This window comes from Aquarana catesbeiana, linkage group LG09 (genome assembly GCF_042186555.1).
Source record: "Aquarana catesbeiana isolate 2022-GZ linkage group LG09, ASM4218655v1, whole genome shotgun sequence".
Lineage (NCBI taxonomy): Eukaryota > Metazoa > Chordata > Amphibia > Anura > Ranidae > Aquarana > Aquarana catesbeiana.
Window position 1 is genome coordinate 52,914,797 of NC_133332.1, and position 24,471 is coordinate 52,939,267.

General features: G+C 42.6%; 1 protein-coding gene across 2 annotated transcripts in view; it reads right to left on the reverse strand.

The window, feature by feature from the left end:
* Positions 1-24,471, reverse strand: part of LTBP4 (latent transforming growth factor beta binding protein 4) — a 288,242-nt gene that overhangs the window by 16,531 nt on the left and 247,240 nt on the right. Inside the window, exons 19-26 of one of the 2 annotated variants that reach the window (XM_073598500.1) lie at positions 22,659-22,778; positions 21,998-22,123; positions 19,890-20,015; positions 13,465-13,587; positions 12,587-12,718; positions 10,536-10,661; positions 8,760-8,891; positions 7,602-7,727 (exon numbers count right to left, since the gene is read on the reverse strand). In XM_073598500.1, the coding sequence (XP_073454601.1) occupies positions 7,602-7,727; positions 8,760-8,891; positions 10,536-10,661; positions 12,587-12,718; positions 13,465-13,587; positions 19,890-20,015; positions 21,998-22,123; positions 22,659-22,778 (1,011 nt within the window). The remainder of the gene's footprint in view (positions 1-7,601; positions 7,728-8,759; positions 8,892-10,535; positions 10,662-12,586; positions 12,719-13,464; positions 13,588-19,889; positions 20,016-21,997; positions 22,124-22,658; positions 22,779-24,471) is intronic. The other variant, XM_073598501.1, reaches the window with a different exon arrangement.

A 24,471-nucleotide genomic window follows, 5' to 3' on the forward strand; every position in this document is an offset into this window, starting at 1 on the left:
TCTATCATCCATTACTGACTTACCATGCCTTATTTTGCACTATGTCTCTGTATCAAGGTGGCCATCTTTGTGTAGGCACGGCTTTGCTCCTGGAAGTAAGAGTCTCCAGCAAGGAGAAGAGTGAGCAGCACAGTAGAGATGTCACCAAATCTCTCTCGAAATCTCCTGATACTAACAGTCAGAGGCAATAGTACCTTACATCTCACACTGCAGATAAACAGCTATGAGGCTGTGGGCATAAGAGTGCCTAGGCACACTCACATACCAGGAAGTGCTCTGCTTTTTCCAGGATGGATTCAAGACAAAGGGTATTTTTTTTAGTTTATTGCATAGACTCAATTAAGACTTCTAGATTTTTCTATGCCAAAGTAAACAGTCACATCTTAAGCTCAGTTCCGCTTTAAGTTGCCTCTTTTAACTTTTACTAGATAGTGTTATGGAACCATCCCTAGCCACAGCCATTATGGTGTATGTATAGCCAAAATGTTTTCTTTTAGTTTTGGAGTAGGAAAGGGTTAATGTGTACCATTGGGGAAATTCCCCCAATTTCCTGCCCCACAGGCATGACAGGAAGTTAGAGGAAATCTCCAAAGTGAGGAGAATTCCACTCTTAGTTGTCCCTGGAAGAGGTGTCCCAATTGGAAGAGTTTCCCTTACCGTTTGTTCTGCGAACAACTCAAAAATGTTGGATTTACCCTCACTTTCTTTTTCCATGACAATGGTCACCAGTACAAAAAGAGAGGGTGAATCTCCCCATTGGGGACATAGACAGCAATAAAAACTTGACATAGGGTCTATCCCTTCCTAACTCTATCCAAAAACAAAAATAAAAGGTTTTGCATAGAGATACACTTTAAGGACACATACCTCTGAAGAAGATTAAGACCTCAGATTATACATTACCCACAAGGGACACATTCATGTGAACCATGGGGCACCTAAGATATAAGATGGCTCACTGACAAAGTCTCAGGACTTGAATGCCAACATGTTGCTGTTTCATAAAACATGAAGTCACAGCATGCTACTTTTCCAGCTTATAGACTTTTGCATCAAAATTCTATTCAACATATTTGGAGACACAGAAAGGCAACATTGATGAAATAATATACTTATTATGGGTATTGGCTAAGGTTGTTGTCTTTTTGCACAGGTTTCAATAATGTGCGTGACTGCCAAGTGGAGGAAAATATAAAAATTCAGCAACGCGCACCATTCACCCTCTCAGCCCCTTCATCTTTATTGACCCGACTTTGGGGCCCCATATCTCAGGGCCACTTGGTGATAGGAACCCCAAATGTGGAGTGCAAACACAGTGGAACTAGCATTACAACATATCCAAAGTTGGGGTTCATAGCACTAAGTGGCCCCGAGATACGGGCCCCAAATTCGGGTCACAAATAGTCAAGCACTTTTCTGCAGCAGAGAATGACATTTTGCGACCCGAATTTGGGGCCCCATATCTCGGGGCCACTTGGTGCTAGGAATCCCAAATTTGGTGTGCAAACACAGTGGACTATAACATATCCAAAGTTGGGGTTCCTAGCACCAAGTGGCCCCAAGATACAGGCACCAAAGTCGGGTCGCAAAATGTCATTCTCTGCTCTGCAGTATGTTCAATATGGGATCCATTTCCAAAAAAAAACACATAAAGAGAGGCAAATGCAAGTATACAACTGCTCTCTCTGATGCTGCTCACTCTGATCAAAATGGCAGAAATAGTTAAAATGTATCATGCTTTCTGAGCTTGGGGAGTGTCTTTGTTATCTTAACTAAACCCAAGATATGGGGCCCCAAAGTGGGGTCGCAAAATGTCATTCTCTGCTGCAGTTTACCATCATATTGCTGTGTTTTCTGCTCCAAAAACTAGGTTCCTTTAAAAACACTTATAAACGCAAACGCAGCTAAAAATGGTACCGGTGTTTAGCCGCGCTTGGCATCTGAGACGTGGAAAACGTTTGCGTCTGAACCCATTTTTTTGCTTCTGGAAAATGAGGTTAAACGCAACTGCCTAAAAACGCCAAAAAACGAGACTGTGTACATGGACACATAGGATAACATTGAATGAGTTCAGAGGCAGTTGAAAAAAGTGTCCAACTGCCTCTGAACGCGAGTTTAACAGCATCTCGTGTGCATGAGGCCTTAGAATCGCATGTGATTCCAACAAGAATGCAGTATGATTCAGTACAAGTACTCATGCAAATGCTTATGATCGGCACTGATACTGGTATCGGTGCAACCCTAGTTTTTTTTCCATTTGCATCCCAGTTGGGAAATTTCCTTTACTATAGCCAAAACAAGAAGTGGGAGAAAATCCCTGTTTGTCACCAAGTCACTGGAAAACTAGTGTCCCTATTGGAAATATTTCCCTTTATTCATGTTTTGGTGACAACCCAACATTGGGATTTTCTTTCACTTTGGCTCCTTTCACACTGGGACGGGGGCGGCGTCGGCGGTAAAGCACCACTATTGTTAGCAACGCTTTACCGTTGGTATTCGGCCGCTAGCGGGGGGGGCGGTTCTCCCCCCCCGCTAGCGGCTGAGAAAGGTTTAAAAACCACCGCAAAGCACCTCTACAGAGACGCTTTGCCGGCGGTATAGCCGCGCTGCCCCATTGATTTCCATGGGCAGGAGTGGGGAAGGAGCAGTGTATACACCGCTCCTTCCCCGCTCCTAAGATGCTGCTGGCAGGACTTTTTTTCCCGTCCTGCCAGCGCACCGCTCCAGTGTGTAAGCCCTCGGGGCTTTCACACTGGAGACAGAGCAGCGGCACTTTCGGGTCGGTTTGCAGGTGCTATTTTTAGAGCAATAGCGCCTGTAAACCACCCCAGTGTGAAAGGGGCCTTAAGGTAATAATGGTAAACAGAACAAATAGAGAGGGTGACAGCCATAAAAAAAACTGACAGGTGTTCTAATTGCTCCCCCAAAAAAACAAAGAAAAAAAAAAAATTGCCTTTGGTTATACTTTAGCTGCACTTCATGGATTTTTGTTTTTTTTGGTGTATTTCACAGACTTTAATTGTTGTGTATGACTATACTGGAGACCCTGATACTGATTCCATGAAGTGGAACAATAAACATAACCTTCTATGCAACATTCTATGCATTAAGGTGAAAAACCTCCTGTGATGCAGCAGCCCCCAGAGCCCCCCTTTTACTTATCTGAACCCTGTCTTTCCAGCGACGGGGACGAGCACACCCGCTCCAGCCGCTGTTTCGCAGCCATTGGCTCCCGCTGCTGTCAATCAAATCCAATGACGCGGGAGACGGGACCGAGTCCTGCTGTCTGTGTCAATGGATGCAGCAGCAGGACATGGGAGCGCGCCCGCACAAGTGCCCCGAGGGAGAGCAGCTCTCCAACGGGGCACTCAAGAAGAGGACGAGCCAGGAGCTCCGGCGAGGGACCACAGAAGAGGAGGATTGGGGACACTCTGTGCAAAAAACCAACTGCACAGAGGAGGTAAGTATGACATGTTTGTTTTTTGTTTTTTTAAAGACGAACCTTTACATATCCTTTAAGTGTGACAGATATGCAGAACAAAAAAGAAAATAATCAGGAAGGGGGCAAATGCTTTTTCACATCACTGTATATATATATATATATATATATATATATATATATATATATATATATATATATATATATATATATATATATATATATATATATATATATATATATATATATATATATATATATATACACACACATTCACAGCTGTGTGAAAAATTATTTGCCCTCTTCCTGATTTTTTATTTTTTTTATATATTTTTCACACTTAAATGATTCAGATCATCAAACAAATTTTAATATTACACAAAGATAACCCGGGTAAATCCAAGATGCAGTTTTTAAATTATTATTTCATTTATTAAGTGAAAAAAGCTGTTCAAACCTGCCTGGCCCTATGTGAAAAAGTAATTGCCCCCTCCCATGCTGAATCATGAATGAAATATGATTAACCACAATTTTTTGGAAAGCGGAGTTAAATTTCACTTGCCACACCCAGGCCTAATTACTGCCAGACCTGTTGAATCAAGAAATCCCATAAATAGAAGCTGTCTGACAAAGTGATGCACGCTAACAGATCACAAAAAGCCACACATCATGCCACAATTTAAAAAAATTCAAGAACAGATTAGAAACAAAGTAATGTACATGTATCGGTCTAGGAAGGGTTTCAAAGCCATTTCTAAGGCTTTGAATCCCAGTGAACCAAGGGGAGAGCCATTATCCACAAATGGAGATAACTTGGAATAGTGGTGAACCTTCTCAGAGTGGCCGGCCTACAAAAAGTGCTCCAAGAGCATGACGACTCTCATCCAGGAGGTCATAAAAGAACCCAGAACAACATCCAAAGAACTGCAGGCCTCACTTGCCTCAGATAAGATCAGTGTTCACGATTCAACAATAAGAAAGAGACTGGGCAAAAATGGCATCTATGGGAGAGTTCCAAGGCTAAAGCCACTGCTGACCAAAAAGAACACAAAGGCTCATCTCACATTTACCAAAAAACATCTTGATAATCCCCAAGACTTTTAGGCAGATATTCTGTGGACTGATGAGACAAAAATGTAACTTTTTAAAAGGTGTGCGTCCCGTTACATCTGGCATAAAATTAACACAGCATTTCATAACAAGAACATCATACCAACAGTCAGACATGGTGGTGGTAGCATGATAGTCTGGGGCTGCTTTGCAGCTTCAGGACCTGGATGACTTACCATAATTGATGGAACCATGAATTCTAAACTCTACCAGAAAATCCTAAAGGAGAATGTCCAGCCATCAGTTTGTGACCTTAAGCTCAAGTGCACTTGGGTTATGCAGCAGGACAATAATCCGAAACACAACAGTCAGCAAGGCCACCTCCAAATGTTCAAACAAAGCAAAATGTAGGTTTTGGAGTGGCGTAGTCAAAGCCTGGACTTGAATCCAATTGAGATGCTGTATCATGACCTTACACAGGCCGTTCATGCTGGAAAACCCTCCAATGTGCTGAATTAAAACAATTCTGCAAAAAGTGGTCCAAAATTGCTCCACAGCAATGTGAAAGACTCATTGCCAGTTATCGCAAAAATGCTTGATTGCAGTTGTTGCCGCCAAGGGTGGCACAACCAGTTATTAGGTTTAGGGGGCAGGTGTTACTGGCCATCGGGACTACCGGGAGTTTCCCGGTGGGCCGATGGCTCAGTGGGCCTGTTTCAGTGACAGCCTGTCAAAATAATGGATGCCCGTGCAGCCATTATTTTGAGCACTGCTGTACTGCGTCCCTACCATGGGACCAAGAGGCAATTTAGGGGTGGACTTTGCCGGGATGGTGGGAGCTGGCTCGGTGCTTTAGTGTTTCACTGCCGGCTCGCCCACCACCTGTAGCACAGAGCACTTCCTTTGCCACTGCGATAGGTTACTGTAAGTCACGCTGGTGGGCGGGGAAGTCCTCCGACGGCCGCTGCCGATCCCATCCTCTGGATGATCCCTGATGTCAGCGTGTGGGGCAGTGGGTGACAGCCGGCTCGGTGCAGCTGCCCTAGAGGAGAGGATTCGCACACTGCTCCTCAGCCAGCTTGTGACAAACACTGCTTCTCCCGCCCCTCTCTCCCTGCCCATGCGTTGCATCTATGAAGAGCAAGAGGGAGCAGGAAGATTAAACAAGCAGCCGACAGCCACACTAAAGCCCCCCCCCACCATTCAAGTGAGTTAGCTGAGCACTGACCAGACCCTCTCTCCCTCCTCTCTCTCTGCCCCTCTCTGCCCCCTTCTCTCTCTCTCTCTCTCTCTCTCTCTCTCTCTCTCTCTCTCTCTCTGCCTCCCTTTCTCTCTCTGCCTCCCTTTCTCTCTCTGCCCCCTTCTCTCTCTGCCTCCCTCTCTCTCTCTCTGCCCCCTCTCTGCCTCTCTCTCTCTCTGCCTCCCTCTCTCTCTCTGCCCCTCTCTCTCTCTGCCCCTCTCTCTCTCTGCCCCTCTCTCTCTCTCTCTGCCCCCCTCTCTCTCTCTCTGCCCCCTCTCTGCCCCTCTCTCTCTCTGCCCCTCTCTCTCTCTGCCCCCTCTCTCTCTCTGCCCCTCTCTCTCTCTGCCCCTCTCTCTCTCTCTGCCCCCTCTCTGCCCCCTCTCTCTCTCTGCCCCCTCTCTGCCCCTCTCTCTCTCTCTGCCCCCTCTCTCTCTGCCCCCTCTCTGCCCCCTCTCTGCCCCTCTCTCTCTCTCTGCCCCCCTCTCTCTCTCCTCCCCTCCCTTTCTCTCTCTCTCCTCTCCCTTCTCCCCTCCTCTCTTTCTCCCTTCCACTCTCTCCCCCCCTCTCTATCTCTCTCTCACCTCCCTCAACCCTGAGACTACATCTCCCCTGGTCCTTGGCAAAATTGTCTCTGAATGGCAGTCTGAAAATGTGGTCACCCTACCAGGGGGCAAGTTGGCAATTTCCCCCCCAGACGCTCTGATGCCCCATACAAAGGCCGCACCGCTTCCCTCAGATCCATCCCAAACTCAATAAGTATCCATATTGCGCATTTGCGTATAGTTTTATATACTGTTTTGGTGCATGTTTGCAAAAATAAAGTGGGCTGGTCTGGGTGAAGTCCGGGGCCAAATTTTTGTCCCAGTCCAGCCCTGTTAGGGGGCAATTACTTTTTCACATAAAGGCGGGCAGGTTTGGACAGCTTTTTTGCCTTAATAAATGAAACCATCATTTAAAAACTGCATTTTGTATTTACTCGGGTTATCTTTGTGTAATAATAAAATGTGTTTGATGAGTCATTTAGGTGTGACAAATATGCAAATAAATAAAAAATCAGAAAGGGGGCAAATACTTTTTTCACTCATCTGTATATGTATAATTAGGGCAGACTCAATGGACCACTTGTTTTTTTTTTTTTTTTCTGCCATCACTCTTCTATATTTCTATGTTTCTAAAATTGAATGTTAAAAGCAAATGAAAATTTGAAGTACTTTCCAATGACATTCGTCAAGTCAGCGAAGGTAGTGTACGGCCAGCTTTATACTGCCCTGACAGGTATTTTTTCAGAGATAATTTGATAAACTGAAGCTTCAGTGTGACTTTCCATTGAAAAAGTAAAATCTATGTTCAAAGTCCATAGAGAGTATTACTAAAAGCTCTGGCTTTCTCCATGCGTAAAAAGTAGATCCCTGGAGCCCCAGCTGAAAGGGCTCAAAGCTAAACCACAAATGTGAGAAAAATGACTAAAAACATAAGCATACCTTCCATTTGTATAGTGTGTATTCATCTTAAAAACTCAAGGTTAACATTAATGTGCAACGTGGTTTACCAAAGGCTCAAGGTCAACCTCCCTACACGTGGAGGATTACCCAAGGCTCAGTGTTAACATTGAAGACAAATGTGTCTTCTTGTTTCCATGCAAAGGATCCAGGGTCATAATCCTGGAGTTGTATTACATCCAGCATAAGGGCTGAACATAGCTCAGATGTAGGGTTTCATAGAGGAATACACATGGACTACAGTGCATAAGAAATTGCATGCTACAGACTCGCTGCCGGTAATGCTCTTCAATAGATGTCCTGCCTGGACAATAATAACGCATCTTTAGGGTTACTCTCTATCTGTATAGCGTTCAGCATAGAAATCACTCACCCACGCAGTGCAGGTCGCCCCTCTCCCCCTCAAAGCCCCGGTCACAAAGGCATTGGTAGGATCCCATTAGGTTGAGGCAGACTGCATGTTCCCCACAGACACTCTTATTTAGACATTCGTTGATATCTGACACAGGAACACCAATGTTAAAGTAGTACTAAAGGATAAGCATTTTTTACCTTAATGGGTTCGCAGCATTAGGGTTAAAAATGCCCCAGTACATTCATAACTCCCCCATCCCCAAAAACTTACCTAATCTCCTTTGTCACCACTGCTGGGTTCCTTAACGATCCGCGCTACTCCCTGAACTTTCGACTTGTAGAGGAGAGTGTAAGGGAGTAATTGGCTCCTGTAGCTGTCTGCCAGGACTTGGGAGGAATGAGCAGGGGGGTGGCTTGCTGGGCGCTGTGTGTTTCAATGGACGCACAAAGCCCCGGCCAGGAGAGTGCACACACAGGTTTCTGTTTAACAACCAGCTAGCTAATGGAGACACCCACAAACAGGAGGGAGTGCAGTGGTTTTGGGACTGGTCGGGTAAACAAATATGGCAGATTATGAAGGAAGCAGACTTTACACACTTTCTAAGCCTGTACTTTCTTAAATTAAATTAACAAAATAAATTAGGGTTTAGTATCACTTTAAGGTTCCTTTGCCTCTCTTTTAGGCTACTTACAATGTTTTCATGGGCCCAGGAGGTCAAAGTCTATAGCATGCCCATGCTGAAATACGCTATGGCTGAATCAGACTGCATGATGTACTCAGTAGTACTTGTGCTTAGATCCATGTGCCTTCAGGGAGGTACACCCAGAATGCAGCTATTCTGTGATCCAGGCATACTGTATATCTTTGAACGTATAGGGTCTCCAAATGCAAGTAACACTCGATACAGCGTTCAGCCCCGATTATTACATTTGTTTGATAATTCCCTCCAGCATTCCCAAGAATTTTTACACTGTATCTCTTCTTTCCTATGAGCCTCAGGTCCATCTAGTGGCCATAATGTGGTATTTTCCTGATTCACTCTACGTTATAACTGAACCTATCTTTACTACTGCCCATAATATTTGAAGAACATTCAGCCAGTATGTACTGTACATGCAGTTTTGCTGGATGAATAGCTATGCAATTTTTTATTAAATAAAACCCTTAGTGTCTCACCTGTGCAGTCCCCTGATAACGACAACTGATAGCCAGGCTCACAGTCGCTTACACACTTGTAGGATCCTGGGGTGTTCTGGCATCGCATAGAGCCACAGATGGAATCCCCATATTCCAAACACTCATCTATATCTGAAAAAAAATAAAAAAATAATATAACATTAATGAAAAACCAAATTATTAATGATGTTTTAAAAAAATAATTAACAGTTAGTGTGGCCAAGTGATCTTAAACATACTGTATAGAGGACGCAAGAAAGGCTGCCTGAACAGTGACCTACTTCTGTTATATTAAATAAAGAAAAGTCTAATGCCCCGTACACACGATCGGACTTTTCAACAACAACGGTCCGCCGGACCTGTTTTATCGGACAATCCGACCGTCTGTATGCTCCATCGGACAATTGTTGTTGCTGTTTCAACGGACAAATGTTTGCTGTGCATGCTCTCAAACTTTTCGACAACAAATGTCCGATGGAGGATAATCCGATTGTGTGTACACAAGTCCATCGGACTAAAGTCCAAAGTACAAACACACATGCTCAGAACCAATGCTAAACATCAGCCAACAATAGCAGAAGTTGCCCAAAGGGTGGTGGTAAAGAGCTGAAAAACCACGTGAATTTGGGGAAAGTTAGCTGAAAATGTTCTGCTGTGTGCCAACGCCCATTCGGACAAAAATCCACAGAAATGTCCAATGGAGGTCCGATCGTGTGTATGAGGCTTAAAAGGAAAAAATACTACTTGCTCTTTCTTTAGATACTATAAACAATAATTTTGTGCAAAATCAGTATAATGGGAGTACCCTGTATTAAATATTCATTTGTAAAATATAAAGAAACATTATATAAAACATCAGTTTAAAAACTTGTCAAAGTAAAAATATTTAAACAAAAAAAAATACAATAAAATTGAAAATTTTCAGGAAACCTGCCATGAGAGAAACTTAGGGGGAGTTTTACTAAAATGGGAAAATGTGCAAAATCTGATGCAGCTGTGCATGGTAGTTAATCAGCTTCTAGTGCTGGCCATACATAATACAATTTTCTTATTCAATTTCTATTAGATTTACCTTCAACTATGTAGTACAAGGCCCTGTCTGATTGCATACAATTGAAAGCGTTTAGGTTTGACCTCATAAAAATAGTAAAAGAAAAATGTATAATGTATGGCCAGCCTAACTTCAGTTTGTTCAAGCTTTGACATCAAAACCTGGAAGCTGATTGGTTTCTATGCAAAGCTGCACCAGATTTTGCATACTTCCATTTGAGTAAAATTCCCCCTTAGAGGCTGCTATTTCTATTCTCGCCTTTGGAAAGAATTTTTCTTGACTGTCATACTGACCCAAGTATATACATTAGATCAGGACATCTGATTTCAATCTGAGGTTCCTGGTCAATGACTCAACTAGCATCTTCAGCAATGTCAGCAGCCATGTCAGGTTGACTTTAAAATGGACCATCTCTAGTGATGTCAGGGTGCTCCCGTGAGCTGGTAGTCAGTTTTAGCTTTAAATTATGAGAGTAAACCAAAGGATTAAGAGGTGAGCCAATGCACCGCCCTGGCTGTATGTTAATCAAGTCCAACGCTGCCATTCATTTATCAACATTTAGATCAGGGGTCTCCAAACTATGACCCTCCAGTTGTTCCCTTCGTGCCTAGTCATGTCTGTGAATGTCAGAGTTTTACAATGACTCATGTAGTTCCTCAACTGCTGGAGGGCCGTAGTTTGGAGATCCCTGATTTAGATGGATGGCTTAGATGAGAATGACTTACCCACGCAATTTTGTCCCTCACTTGACATTTCATGACCCCAGTTACATGTACATCGGTAAGAGCCAATCAGATTCTCACAGATGGCATTTTCTCCGCAGATAGTTGAATTGGCACACTCATTGATATCTAAAGAAAGATGAGAGTATATTCAATTATTGGCCTACTTATTTATCTTTATACTGTTGTGCTGTGAACAATAGTGTGACTTTCATTAGCATAGATGAGCAACTGAATTCATATTGTCATTGCGCCAAAGTCTGGTGGATAGACAGAACAAATATTGTGCTTAGGTAATTTCATACATTTCCAGACTTTTTTTTACTGCAGTTTTTTTTTCCTTGTCAAAAGATTTAGTAAAATAATAATGAACTTACACCCTTGTGAAGATACCATTGTAGGGGTACAGAGGTGCTTGGTGTACTTCCCCAAAGTGGCCACTAGATGTCACTATGGTTAAGGTCAGGAACTCTGTAGTAAGAATAGGCAGTGTAGTTGCCTAAGTATCCCCTAGAGGTCCTCAAGGTAGTGAGTGGGGTGTACCATAGATAGTGAGGTAGTGTCAACCCTGCCCCTGCCAATGTGGTACATCTTGGCATCTTGGGTAAGTGCGTTCAGTATAAATAGTCTGGCAGGAGTCCACCTGTAGAGTTGGTCATGAAAAGCAGGGCAAGGACCAAGCCATGCAAAGGTAAATTTTGGAGCTAAAACCTGTGGGAGTTTCCCCTTAGGGGGGAAGGGAAGTAAGGAAGCAATGGTCCAGGACCAATGGGACAACTCACATCCCTTGGGTATTAAATGTAGTAAACCTTTAGTATGAGCCTTGACTCAGCTTTCATCTCTGCTGCTCTCTGTTTGCAACTAAGGATTGTACCATCACCATTGGGATGACTGAAAAGATGTATATACAGTATGTAAATCAACTGTGTTTTAGTAAAAGAGCTAAAAGGTTTTCATTGTGTGGAGACTTCCCTCTCCTAAACTCTTTATGGGAATGTCTTCTGGAAACAAATAGGTGCTGGGTGAAGCTGCTATTGGGGTCCATTGTGATAAGGTATAAAGCGAGCAACTGTGTAGTGCTGGTCAGGCTAGGCCAAGGGCCTCCCAGGGGTGCCTCTGGTTGGTGGTCAGGTTAAAAACCTGTATTCACAGCACCTCAGTGAGTCTAAGGGGACCAACATATGGCCGAAAAAGGAAAGTGTCTCTTAGACCTGCAGTGGTTGGAAGAGGGCCAGAAGTGTAATGGGAGCTATATTATCTGGCAAACTAAAAGAACTCTTTTGAAGCTGGTTAAATAGCACTTCTATTACATTATTCCACAGCAGATGTAAACCCTCTAAATCTAAAATTGTCTCCAGTGTTGAGTTCTAACATTCAGGAAGCAATAGTAATACAGAATCTCATGATTAAAAGTGTCTAATGTTGGGTATATATGGGCAGAATATCAGCTGAAATCAGCCGGTACAGTAGAGACTGGACGAAATCCAGCCCGTGTGTACAGCTCCCTGTCCGACAGAAGCTGATCTAACGACCTGCCTCTGTCAAACAGGCATGCTGGAAAACCAGAATCTAATTGGCATCCGATCATCACTGGCAGCCAATGGCTGCGAGCGCTGACCTGTGTGTTCTGGCGGGGGGGGGGGGCAGTCCCCCTGTCAGAACACAATAGCTCAGCAGGGGAGATTGCTGTACTAACATCGCTTGTGTTAAGTCTGGTACACACAATATGTTTTTTTCGTTCAACCCTGGGGGTTAAACAAAACAAACCTGACAGATCACTGTACTAACACAAGCTGATGATCCACTGTTGTGCTATTGTGTTCTGACATGGGACTGCGGAGGAGTGTGGGGGAATGTGAGGGACTGCCCCCCGCCAGAACACACAGGTCAGTGCTCGCAGCCATTGGCTGCCAGTGCTGATCAAATGTCGATCGGATGCTGATTTTCCAGCATGCCTGTTCGACAGAAGCTAGTCTTGTTGAAACCAGCTTCTGTCAGATTACACATTTTATTGTCCCCTTCTAAGCTAAAAACATGAAGTGGGGAATTCTTACCGGCACAGTCACCAGATGAAGTCAACCTGTACCCAGCATCACAAACTGCTATACATTTATAGGATCCCAGTGTGTTTTCACAGGTTTGAGTTCCACAGATAGGTGACCCTCTCTCCTGACATTCATCAATATCTAGAGACAAGAACAAAAAAGATAGATGATTTGTCACTGTGCCACGTAATCAGGAACAGAACTGAAAGCGAAAACAGCATTCTAAAGGAGCATTGGTTTATCCAAAATAAAGGTAGAAGACTTATTTACTTTTGTAATGATTCCACCCTAATAGAAGGTAATTGCAAATTTATGAAAACTAAGCTATTGTGACATGTCAGGAGTGGTACTTGAGGTCCCCTACATTTACCAAGTTGATCACAGCAATGAGCTCTTGGTTTGGTCCGAATCAAATTTCGCTTCTTCAGAGGTTCAGGGAACCAAGCCAAACCTCTTGCTTCAGCAGGAAGTGAAACAATTAGGAGCAGTATAACTACCACAGCAGCTCCTTTAAAGCTAGAAAGTTGGCAGACGCCAGTGTCCTAACATCCAGTGAGTTATCCCTACCCATATGTAAAAAAACAAGAAAAACAAATGGGGCCTTCCCAAAATCCATACCAGATGCTTATACGAACATGCAGCCTGGTACATGTTCCTCACAGCAGTAGCCAGCCCCCCCCCCCCCCCCCCCTCCATGTCATTTGTCTGACAATCCATTATTAGCCTAGAAAATGGCCATTACAGTCGGCTCTCATTCAGTTCAGTGGGGTTAGGATTTAGCACACAAACTTCAATCAAATTTGGCAAACCCACTTGGAACCAAACCAAGGTATGTTTGGCTCATTACTATTGACCATCATTAACATAAAGAATCTGCTCGACTGTACCTGCACAGTTGACTTTGTCTGCAGTGGCTCGAAGTCCTGTAGGGCAAGTACATTGGAATGACCCAACGGTATTGGTACATCGGCCCCCTTGGCAGAATGTTCCCTGCAGACATTCATCCTTGTCTGGTCAGGAAAGAAAAGAACACTTTTAGTGAACAAATCACAAATTAAAAGTATCAACATTTCCTATCTACTGTATAGCCTTTGCCATTTATTTTTTATAACATTGACAAATTCAAAATTGGCTTTACAGGGTACCCTTCATATTAGTCCCTGCTCCTTTCAGGGCTGATTTACATCTATGCATTGTGGCAATGCATGCGATGGAAACACATGTTGCATTGATTCTGAATTTCATCCCGACCCCACTAAAGCAAGACACATGCTTTGCAGCGTGTTGTAAAACATGGCCACAGACCATATTACAATGCAGCGACAAGTCCGATATTCGGGACTGCTTTAATGAAATGAGGAGTAACACATAATGCACTTGCATTATTTGCATCGCACAAATACACTATACTGCCAAAAGTATTGGGACGCCTGCCTTTACACAAACATGAAGTTTAATGGCATCCCAGTCTTAGTCCGTAGGGTTCAATATTGAGTTGGTCTACCCTTTGCAGCTACAACAGCTTTCAATAGGGTTTAGGAGTGTGTCTATGGGAATGTTTGACCATTCTTCCAGAAGAGCATTTGTGAGGTCAGGCACTGATGTGGACAAGAAGGCCTGGCTCGCAGTCTCTGCTCTAATTCATCCCAAAGGTGTTCTATCAGGTTGAGATCAGGTAGGTTCTAACCCTTAGCCTTCATTAATTCTCTCTTATGTACTAGTGTACTGATCTTTCTACTATTATTCTAAATTTGGAAATAAATTTGCAGTCAGCCTTGAAAACCTCTGAAAGCTTTGCTCCAACCAAAATATTCTGCTTCTATGTTCCTGTCTAATGCCCCGTACACACGGTCAGATTTTCCGACGGAAAATGTGTGATAGGACCTTGTTGTCGGAAATTCCGACCGTGTGTAGGCTCCATCACACATTTTCCATCGGATTTTCCGACACACAAAGTTTGAGAGCAAGATATAAAATTTTCCGACAACAAAATCCGTTGTCGGAAATTCCGATCGTATGTACACAAATCCGACGCACAAAGTGCCACGCATGCTCAGAATAAATAAAGAGATGAAAGCTATTGGCCACTGCCCCGTTTATAGTCCCGATGTACATGTTTTACCACACCGCATTCAGAATGATCGGATTTTCCGACAACTTTGTGTGACCGTGTGTATGCAAGACAAGTTTGAGCCAACATCCGTCGGAAAAAATCCATGGATTTTGTTGTCGGAATGTCCGAACAAAGTCCGACCGTGTGTATGGGGCATAAGTGTACTTTTTGAGTGCTCCTGCCCATGTAAAACAAATAAGTTGAACCTTTAAGAGAAAAAAAAAACAGTGTATCCAAAAACTTCTATGCTAGATGTGAGATACTATTGTTCTCAACAGTTACGCCTAGTTGGGGCGCCAGACATCAACTGTGACCTAATAAAATGCTCAGCGACTGGTGTCTCTATTTGTGTATTATCTCAAGCTGCTTTATTAAACTTAACAATATCTTTTTTGTTTTACTGCTGGAAGACAATTATTCATCTGCATTAAAACTTGTGTTTTTAATTACTAGAGGCATCTTTGGGAAAATTCTGAAACTACACCCTGATGTGAAAACCTGACATGTTACGCCCCAGTTTTTTTTACTTTTTAGTCAGTACTGCACTCTAACTATTACTATAAGCAAAATGTAATTTATATTGAAAATGGTGTTGGTACGTAAATAGTGCACCACATCCCCTAGATCATATATAAATCCAAATTGTAGAGCAAAGTTTGGGACTTTAACCACTTGCCACCCAAGACAATTCTGGCATTTCTCTCCTACATGTAAAAAAATCATAATTTCTTTTGCTAGAAAAGAACCCCCAAACAATATATATATATATATATATATATATAATATATATATATATATATATATATATATATATATATATATATATATATATATATATATATATATATATATATATATGATAGGCAATACACACAACCTAGATTGTGCGAGGGCAACACTGCAGGCACCAGCAATAATCTCTCACGGTGAGCCCGCGGGCGCCGTTTGATTATGCTGGCCAGAAAGACTTCCTTCAAACCAATGTCTCATTCAAAAACTCAGTGACGATGTTCTTTCTTTCTCAATATGCAATATGTAATGTCCCTGTTAATTTATATATTATTAGCAGAGACCCTAGTGAATGAAATGGCTGTCATTGCAATTTTTTATGTCACAAGGTATTTGCGCAAAAATTTTCTAAATGCGAAATTCTTTTTTTTTTTTTCTTCAATTAAAAAAAAAAAGAAAAACACAATGTATATATATATATATATATATATATATATATATATATATATATATATATATATATATATATATATATATATATATATATATATATATATATATATACATCCCAATTTGTTTGTATAATGTGAAAGATAATGTTATCCTGAGTAAATAGATAAGCTAGGCAGGGCAATAACTTCTCCGCAGTATGTGGGAACCTTGCACGAAGATCTGAACAAATTAATGGGGTGGGAGACTACATGTCAAATGAGGTTCAATGTAGAAAAATGTAAAATAATGCATTTGGGTGGCAAAAATATGAATGCAATCTATACACTGGGGGGAGAACCTCTGGGGGAATCTAGGATGGAAAAGGACCTGGGGGTCCTAGTAGATGATAGGCTCAGCAATAGCATGCAATGCCAAGCTGCTGCTAACAAATCAAACAGAATATTGGCATGCATTAAAAAAAGGGGATCAACTCCAGAGATAAAATGATAATTCTCCCACTCTACAAGACTCTGGTCTGGCCGCACCTGGAGTATGCTGTCCAGTTCTGGGTACCAGTCCTCAGGAAGGATGTACTGGAAATGGAGAGAGTACAAAGAAGGGCAACTAAGCTAATAAAGGGTCTGGAGGATCTTAGTTATGAAGAAAGGTTGCGAGCACTGAACTTATTCTCTCTGGAGAAGAGACGCTTGAGAGGGGATATGATTTCAATTTACAAATACCATACTGGTGACCCCACAATAGGGATAAAACTTTTTTGCGGAAGGAAGTTTAACAAGACTCGTGGCCACTCATTAAAATTAGAAGAAGAGAAAAGAGGTTTAACCTTAAACTACATAGAGGGTTCTTTACTGTAAGAGCGGCAAGGATGTGGAATTCCCTTCCACAGGCGGTGGGGTCTTAGCGGGGGGCATCGATAGTTTCAAGAAACTATTAGATAAGCACCTGAACAACCACAACATACAGGGATATACAATGTAATACTGACATATAATCACACACATAGGTTGGACTTGATGGACTTGTGTCTTTTTTCAACCTCACCTACTATGTAACTATGTAACATGGCCCATGTAGCTTACGATACATCTTCTCAACATGGTCAAAGCTTACATTCCAGGAGAATTGAAACAAACATCCCCCTCACCCCCCCAAAAAAACCCCACACAACTCAACATATTTTACAACTAAATTTGCTTTTATCAGGGGTGATAATTGTGCCAGTGCATAATGCACTTTTGTTTTTATTATAATTTTGTTTGCACTAAGCACTGGCACTTTTTGGGATAATTATCACCCCTAATGAAGCCCAAATGTTGGGTTATGTTTTTTTTTAATAATTTTAGATTAGGAGGAGACTTAAAAGGAAAAATAGCAGAGACTTGTTCTAAACAGATTTTGCAGCGTAAAGGAAAAAAAAAACTAGTCTTAATGGAAATATGGTTAAAGCTGCCAAATTAAAGGTATATCTGAGACTCCTTTAATAGTCTTTTTGAAGAGAAAAGGATAGGAGATAAAAATGGAATAAAGAAGTTAGAACACAAATATACAAAGTATTGTGACACCTGTCTTTACAGGCACATGAACTTTAATGGCATCCCAGTCTTAGTCCATAGGGTTGAATACTGAGTTGGCCCACCTTTTGCAGCCATAACAGCTTCAACTCTTCTGGGAAGGCTCTCCACAAGGTTTAGGAGTGTGTCTATGGGAATGTTTGACCATTCTTCCAGAAGCACATTTGTGAGGTCAGGCACTGATGTGTACAAGAAGGCCTGGCTCGCAGTCTCCACTCTAATTCACCCCAAAGGTGTTCTATTGGGTTGAGGTCAGGACTCCGTGCAGGCCAGTCATGTTCCTCCACCCCAAACTTGCTCATCCATGTCTTTATGGACCTTGCTTTGTGCACTGGTGACCAGTCATGTTGGAACAGGAAGGGGCCATCCCCAAACTGTTCCCACAAAGTTAGGAGCATGAAATTGTGGAAAATTTCTTAGTATGCTGACATCCTTCACTGGAACTAAGGGGCCAAGCCCAACCCCTAAAAAAAAAAACAATCCAACACCATAATCCCCCCTCCCCCAAATTATTTGGACCAGTGCACAAAGCAAGGTCCATAAAGTGCAGGAACTTGACTGGCCTGCACAGGGTCCTGACCTCAACCTGATAGAACACCTTTGGGACAAATTAGAGCGGTCATTGCCTGACCTCACAAATGCACTTCTGGAAGAATGGTCAAACATTCCCATAGACACCTAAACCTTGTGGACAGCCTTCCTAGAAGAGTTAAAGCTGTTATAGCTGCAAAGGGTGGGCCCTCGCAATATTGAACCCTACGGACTAAAACTGGGATGTCATTAAAGTTCAAGTGCGTATAAATTCAGGTATAAATCCAAATACTTTTGACAATATAGTGTATATGAACTAGAAATGTATGTTAGCGATCAAATTTAAAATCTCTATATAAACTGTAAAATAGAGGTATAGCAGTTATGCTAATAATAGTATATGATACTTCTGGAAAATCCCTAATTTTATGTGGGGACCAATGAGCTCTGAGTGTCACCTTCTAAATTTATAAAAATAATGTGAAATATAATAAAGGTTCAGAATTGTTTTTACTCTTAATTGACATGTATTAGGGTAATGTGTATTGGACTTGTTATGCAAAAGTAACCTTTTTTTAAATTACAATGAAAATGTCTGCACAGGGTATAAATAAAGACAACCCTGACAACAGAGGAACTTTCTCTGTTTTTCTTTGGTGTTAAAACCTTCTATAATTGTTCAATTACGCTCTGGTAGTTACCAATTCTAATATGCTAAGTAATTGCTTAATCTCCATTTGCTCTCATTTGATGGCCTTGTTTGGTGTATGCCTTATGGCAGGGATATGCAATTAGCGGACCTCTAGCTGTTGCAAAACTACAAGTCCCAACATGCTCTGCCTCTGGGTGTCATGCTTGTGGCTGTCAGAGTCTTGCTATGCCTCATGGGACTCGTAGTTCTGCAACAGCTGGAGGTCCGCTAATTGCATATCCCTGGCTTATGCATTTCAATACAGAGAAAAAAAACGCCAGGCCATGGTGCTAACAATTGTTATTTGTCTGCTTCTTAGGTGTGTACTTCCTTGCGGTATATTGGGAAGGGGGCAAATATAATTAAGGTAGCACACAAATACGATACGACACGACATAAAAATATCTACAGGAAACCCTCAACCTAGAGGAAGAAAATGAGGACAAAAATGGAGTCCACAATTGTGCAGAAAAGAAAAACTATAATAACATTTTAAAGCCTTCAAGGTGAAATTCTGGAGCAAATCTACAATTTCAAATACCTGGAGTCTACCATTAGCTAGAATAGAAGGGGAGATGATGAGGTCAACTGCGGAATAGCTGTAATATAAGGACATTGTAGGACAAGGGTTTATTGGGAAGGACACAGGCAAAATAACTAAGTTGGCTGTACACCATTTTTTCTTATCACTACCCATGCCTACAGCTATGATTCATGGACACTTGATTTGATTGTAGCCGTATTAGTGCAATTGTGACAGAGAAAATTGAGTACTGTCCGTGATACTTTTTTTATTTGCACTATTTGCACTGCTTAGACCTTGAAGAAAGGGACATACCCCGAAAGCTTGTCCTGAAAAATTGTATGTTAGTGCAAATAAAAAAAGTATCACGGACAGTACTCAATTCATGGACACGGTATAGCAATCTTGAGTTGAATTCAGTCGACGGAGATGCCCTACCTCAGGCAAATTGGACAGAGGGTTAAATGGGACAAATCAGTATGCTATCCATCAGGTAAAAACTGGATGTGACATAAAAAAGTGACAGACTAAAGCATATAAGTGGAGGATCAACGCTGAAGAAGCATCAGACAACCATGGTGTGAACTTGGACCAAGCAATGACATCTAGAAATTGAGTGACCTTGTGTATTTTACACACCCCTGACACTACAAAGTACAAGGATGAAATAAGGAAAGGTTTTAAAAAAAAAATGATCATACCAACACATGACGATCCATCAGGACTGGTGACAAAGCCCTCTGCACACACACATCTATAGGAGCCCTCAGTGTTCTGGCATTCACCACGTGGAAAACAGTATTCTCCTTCCAGGCATTCATTAATGTCTGTAGCAAACCAAGTTAAAGGTTAATACAATAGCCATATATGAAGGGACATCCACAAGAGAGGAATGTTACTGCTGCATAGAAACTGCTAATAAATCCAGGAGGTAGGTAATATTGTATTAGGATGTAGGACCTTTTTTTTGGCCCAGTAGTTAGCCCCATGGTGTGGCTCTGTATGAAGCTACTGTATGTCCTCACAACTCATGGTGTTATTTCATTTGCAAGTGCAAGGACTCTTTCAGGCATGGCTCCACCTTGTCATTTCTGAACTAGAGATCTACTGTATAGACTGACTTTTTTAGTGTGTGGGTTATTTAGTCGGATCCCTCCAGTATTGTGGAGGAAACTGAGAACTTCTCCCTTTTTGTGTGAGCCCAGCATAGTTTTACAATGTAGGCTTGGGTTAGCCTGAAGCAAGCGTTTCCCTCAGGAAAAGGCAGGATCTGCTCCCTAATAGGAGGTAAGACAAACCCATGGCATCCCTCCTTGTGAAAAGCGCTGCTATAGGGTGTGGGCACAGGTCACTCTCCCCTTGAAGACACAGTAAACTTGGAACTTTTCTGAAGTGTGGCATTGGCAAAATTAAACTAAAGCGGTAGGTGCTTTTACAGCGAGTTGTGCCAGTCCAAAACTGTACTTTAGGGCATAGCAGCCCACTTTTATTAAATAAACAAAAGGTTCACATGCACATTAGTTGCCCACGTAGGGGTTTCTCCCACACATGATCCAAACAATGCAAATGCTGAGCCACCTGGCTCGTTTGTTGGCAGCATCGCTGCTCCTCTTACTAGTCCTTCTGACTGTGGTGTCTGGCACTCCTGGATTACTTTTGCTCTCTTACTTTAGTTGTAGCATCCTGCTGCACGGCCCATTTCTGGCCTATGGATTGGGGTTCTCTTGACACCCTGATAGAAGCCGACCTGACTCCTGGAACGAGACCTCCTGTCTCCTGGCACCTGACTGGGGCACCTCTGACCCCTCAGTGAGACCCTCTGTCTCTTGGCTTGGGCACCTATGACCCCTCTGTGAAATCCTCTGTCTCTTGGGTTCTGGCTGCGGCACCTCTGACCCCTGGGTAAGACCCTCTGTCTATTTGCTTCTGGTTGTGGCACCTCTGACCCCTGGGTGAGACCCTCTGTCACTTGGCTGGGGCACCTATGACCCCTGGGTGAGACCCTCTGTCTCTTGGCTTCTGGCTGTGGCACCTATGACCCCTGGGTGAGACCCTCTCTCTATTGGCTTCTGGCTGGGGCACCTATGACCCCTGGGTGAGACCCTCTCTCTATTGGCTTCTGGCTGGGGAATCTGACCCCTGGGTTAGACCTTCCGTCTCCCACACTAGGAGTGGTCTCCAAACTAGAAGCTCTGAGCTAAGTATATAACAATTCTGCACACCTGTGTACTCAGACAGGTTGCAGGCGTCTAGCAAAACCCAAACACAGGATTGAAAGTTCAGATTCAGAACTACAGAATCCAGAGAAAGCCAAAAACATTCTCTGCTCACAAAAAATTTGTCTGGAACTTCGCATTAACCCTAAATGCGAATCCTGTGCCACATTTTCCTATATTCTTACAGTGACAGGACCTCTTACTGGCACAGAAGATACTGCATGGATCTCTTATAAATGTGTGTAATGGGTAATTACTCTTGTGCAAGAATTTACACCATGCAAAGGAATTGCAGAGTGCCACATCAGTCACTCAAATAAAGCATGGAAAGAACTAAACTCACAGCCTTAGACCATGCTACATAACAAAATACATTTTTCAGCTTAATACACCAGAGACATTACAGTTACCTTAGACCATATCTTCTTCATGTTCAAACACTCTAGGAGAAGTGGAAAAGTAGTCAGATTCCATATGTCATTTTACTAGCCAACTAGTATAATGACAGCAAAACTCTTCATGCTACTCTTCTACAATTCCTTTTCTCTACCTTTTGTAAAACCACGCTGTATGCCATTAATAGTTGGTCTAACCTGTACACCGAGTTCCATCGCTGTTCAGACGGAAGCCTGGCACACATTCGCATTTGAAAGAGCCATCAGTGTTGATACATTTTCCACTTGGCCCACAGGTGGATTCGGTCTGACACTCATTGATATCTAGACAGAGAGGCACATAGAAGAACTGTTTGTTCCCATCATTTCAATGACAAAACTAGAAAGCTCTTTAGTCTTATGCCCTGTACACACGGTCGGAAAATGTGTGATAGGACTTTGTTGTGGGAAAATCCGACCATGTGTGGGCTCCATCACACATTTTCCATCAGAATTTCCGACACACAAAGTTTGAGAGCAGGATATAAAATTTTCCAACAACAAAATCCGTTGTCGGAAATTCCGATTGTGTGTACACAAATCCGACGCACAAAGTGCCACGCATGCTCAGAATAAATTAAGAGACGAAAGCTATTGGCTTCTGCCCCGTTTATAGACCCGACGTACGTATTTTACGTCACCACGTTCAGAACGATCGGATTTTCTGACAACTTTGTGTGACCGTGTGTATGCAAGACAAGTTTGAGCCAACATCCGTCGGAAAAAATCCATGGATTTTGTTGTCGGAATGTCCAATCAATGTCCGACCGTGTGTACGGGGCATTAGTCTGCCCCAAGACATCAATAATCAGGTCCTTACCCACACAACGCCGGTTCTGGAGTCTGTACCCGAGGCGGCATTGGCGACATTGAAATGACCCTGGTGTATTGACACACTCTTGACCAGCACAGGCTCCGGGATTCTCACACTCATTGATGTCTGTTAGAGGAAATGGAACATTACACTAATTGTTTCCATGGAAGATGGTTCATAGTTTCAATCCATGTGCAAACAAACCTTCAGTTTTTCATCATCTACCCATGTGTTTTTCAATTAATTAGGTTAAGGTTCATGTATAGATAAACTTTTTTTTGGTTTGGATGTGAGGAAGGGTTTAAATCCCTGTCAGTTTTTTTCTGTCTGTGCCTCGTTGGGGAGATTGTTCCTAAAATCCTGTCATGGAGAAGCAACAGGAAGTGGGAGAAATCTCTGAAAAGTGAAGGGAATTTCTCTCACCAGAACAGTTGTCCCCATTAAAAGATTTACACTTAGGCCCCTTTCACACTGAGGCGGTTTGCAGGCGGTATTGCGCTAAAAATACCGCCTGCAAACCGCCCCTAAACAGCCTCCGCTGTTTGTTCAGTGTGAAAGCCCGAGGGCTTTCACACTGAAGCGGTGCGCTGGCAGGACGGTGAAAAAAGTTCTGCAAACCGCTTCTTTGGAGTGGTGAAGGAGCGGTGTATTCACCGCTCCTTCACCGCTCCTGCCCATTGAAATCAATGGGACAGCGTGGCTATACTGTACGAGTGATTTTAACCCTTTTTCGGCCGCCAGCGGGGGTTAAAACTGCACCGCTAGCGGCCGAATACAGCTACAAGAACGACGGTACAGCAGCGCTAAAAATAGCGCTGTTGTACCGCCGACGCCCCCACCGCCCCAGTGTGAAAGGGGCCTTACTTTTTGCACTGGTGACAACTGTAAAATCCTGGATTTATGATCACTTTCTGTCTTGTTAACAATGGTAACCAGCACAATAAGAGAGGTTGAATCTCACCAGAGACAGAAATAAAAGACTTTTTAGGGGTTCTAATTCTTCCCCAATTGATCCTAACTATATAAAATGTTTTGGACATACATACACTTAGCATACAACATGCCACTTGATTTAGAGTTCCTAGTGCCAGAAGTGATTACCTTCTATAGCCAGTGTGGCATGTATACTGCCAGCTTCATCCTGCACAGGGATTTTCCATCTTGACAGTCTAAGCACCATCAAACTGGGATTGACTGTCACTGGGGTAGGTCTGCTGAGGAGTTAACCCTTCACACACACATGGTAGACACAACCAAATGTTTTAATGGAAACGCTTTTAAAAATGTCTGTATTACTGGCTACCATGCACAGACAGGAATGTAACAGGTTTTACAGTATGGTAGTTTCTTCAGAGGGGCAGAGTTCTTTAATTTCTAGTTGGAGCATTCAGAGATTCAGCTTAACAATATTTAAATATTGTATAATGTAAAGTTAAGAAAACAGTGAAATAAATATTTACAGAAAAAAAATATTACAAAAAAGGCATACTCAACAGTGAAATACCATTTTAAAAATGAAGCATACTTAAGTAGGGTCCATTTGGTCTTTGGTACAGTGCAAAGTTTGGATTATTTGAGGAGTACATCCTATCTGATGTTGCAAGAGTCACTTGTCCTTATTTAATGACTTTTAGTATTCCTACGTAGTTCCTATATTAAAATGAGATCTGCCAGCTGCTCGTTCAGCTACCTTTCGTGTCCCCCGGCCAGGGTGGTGCAGAGCTACCGTACCCAATCAATAGGTCTGAGGGGTATTGTTGGTGTGCTGGAGTGTTTTATAATGCCCAGCAAAAACCCCCCTTGGTGTTAACTATTTTGG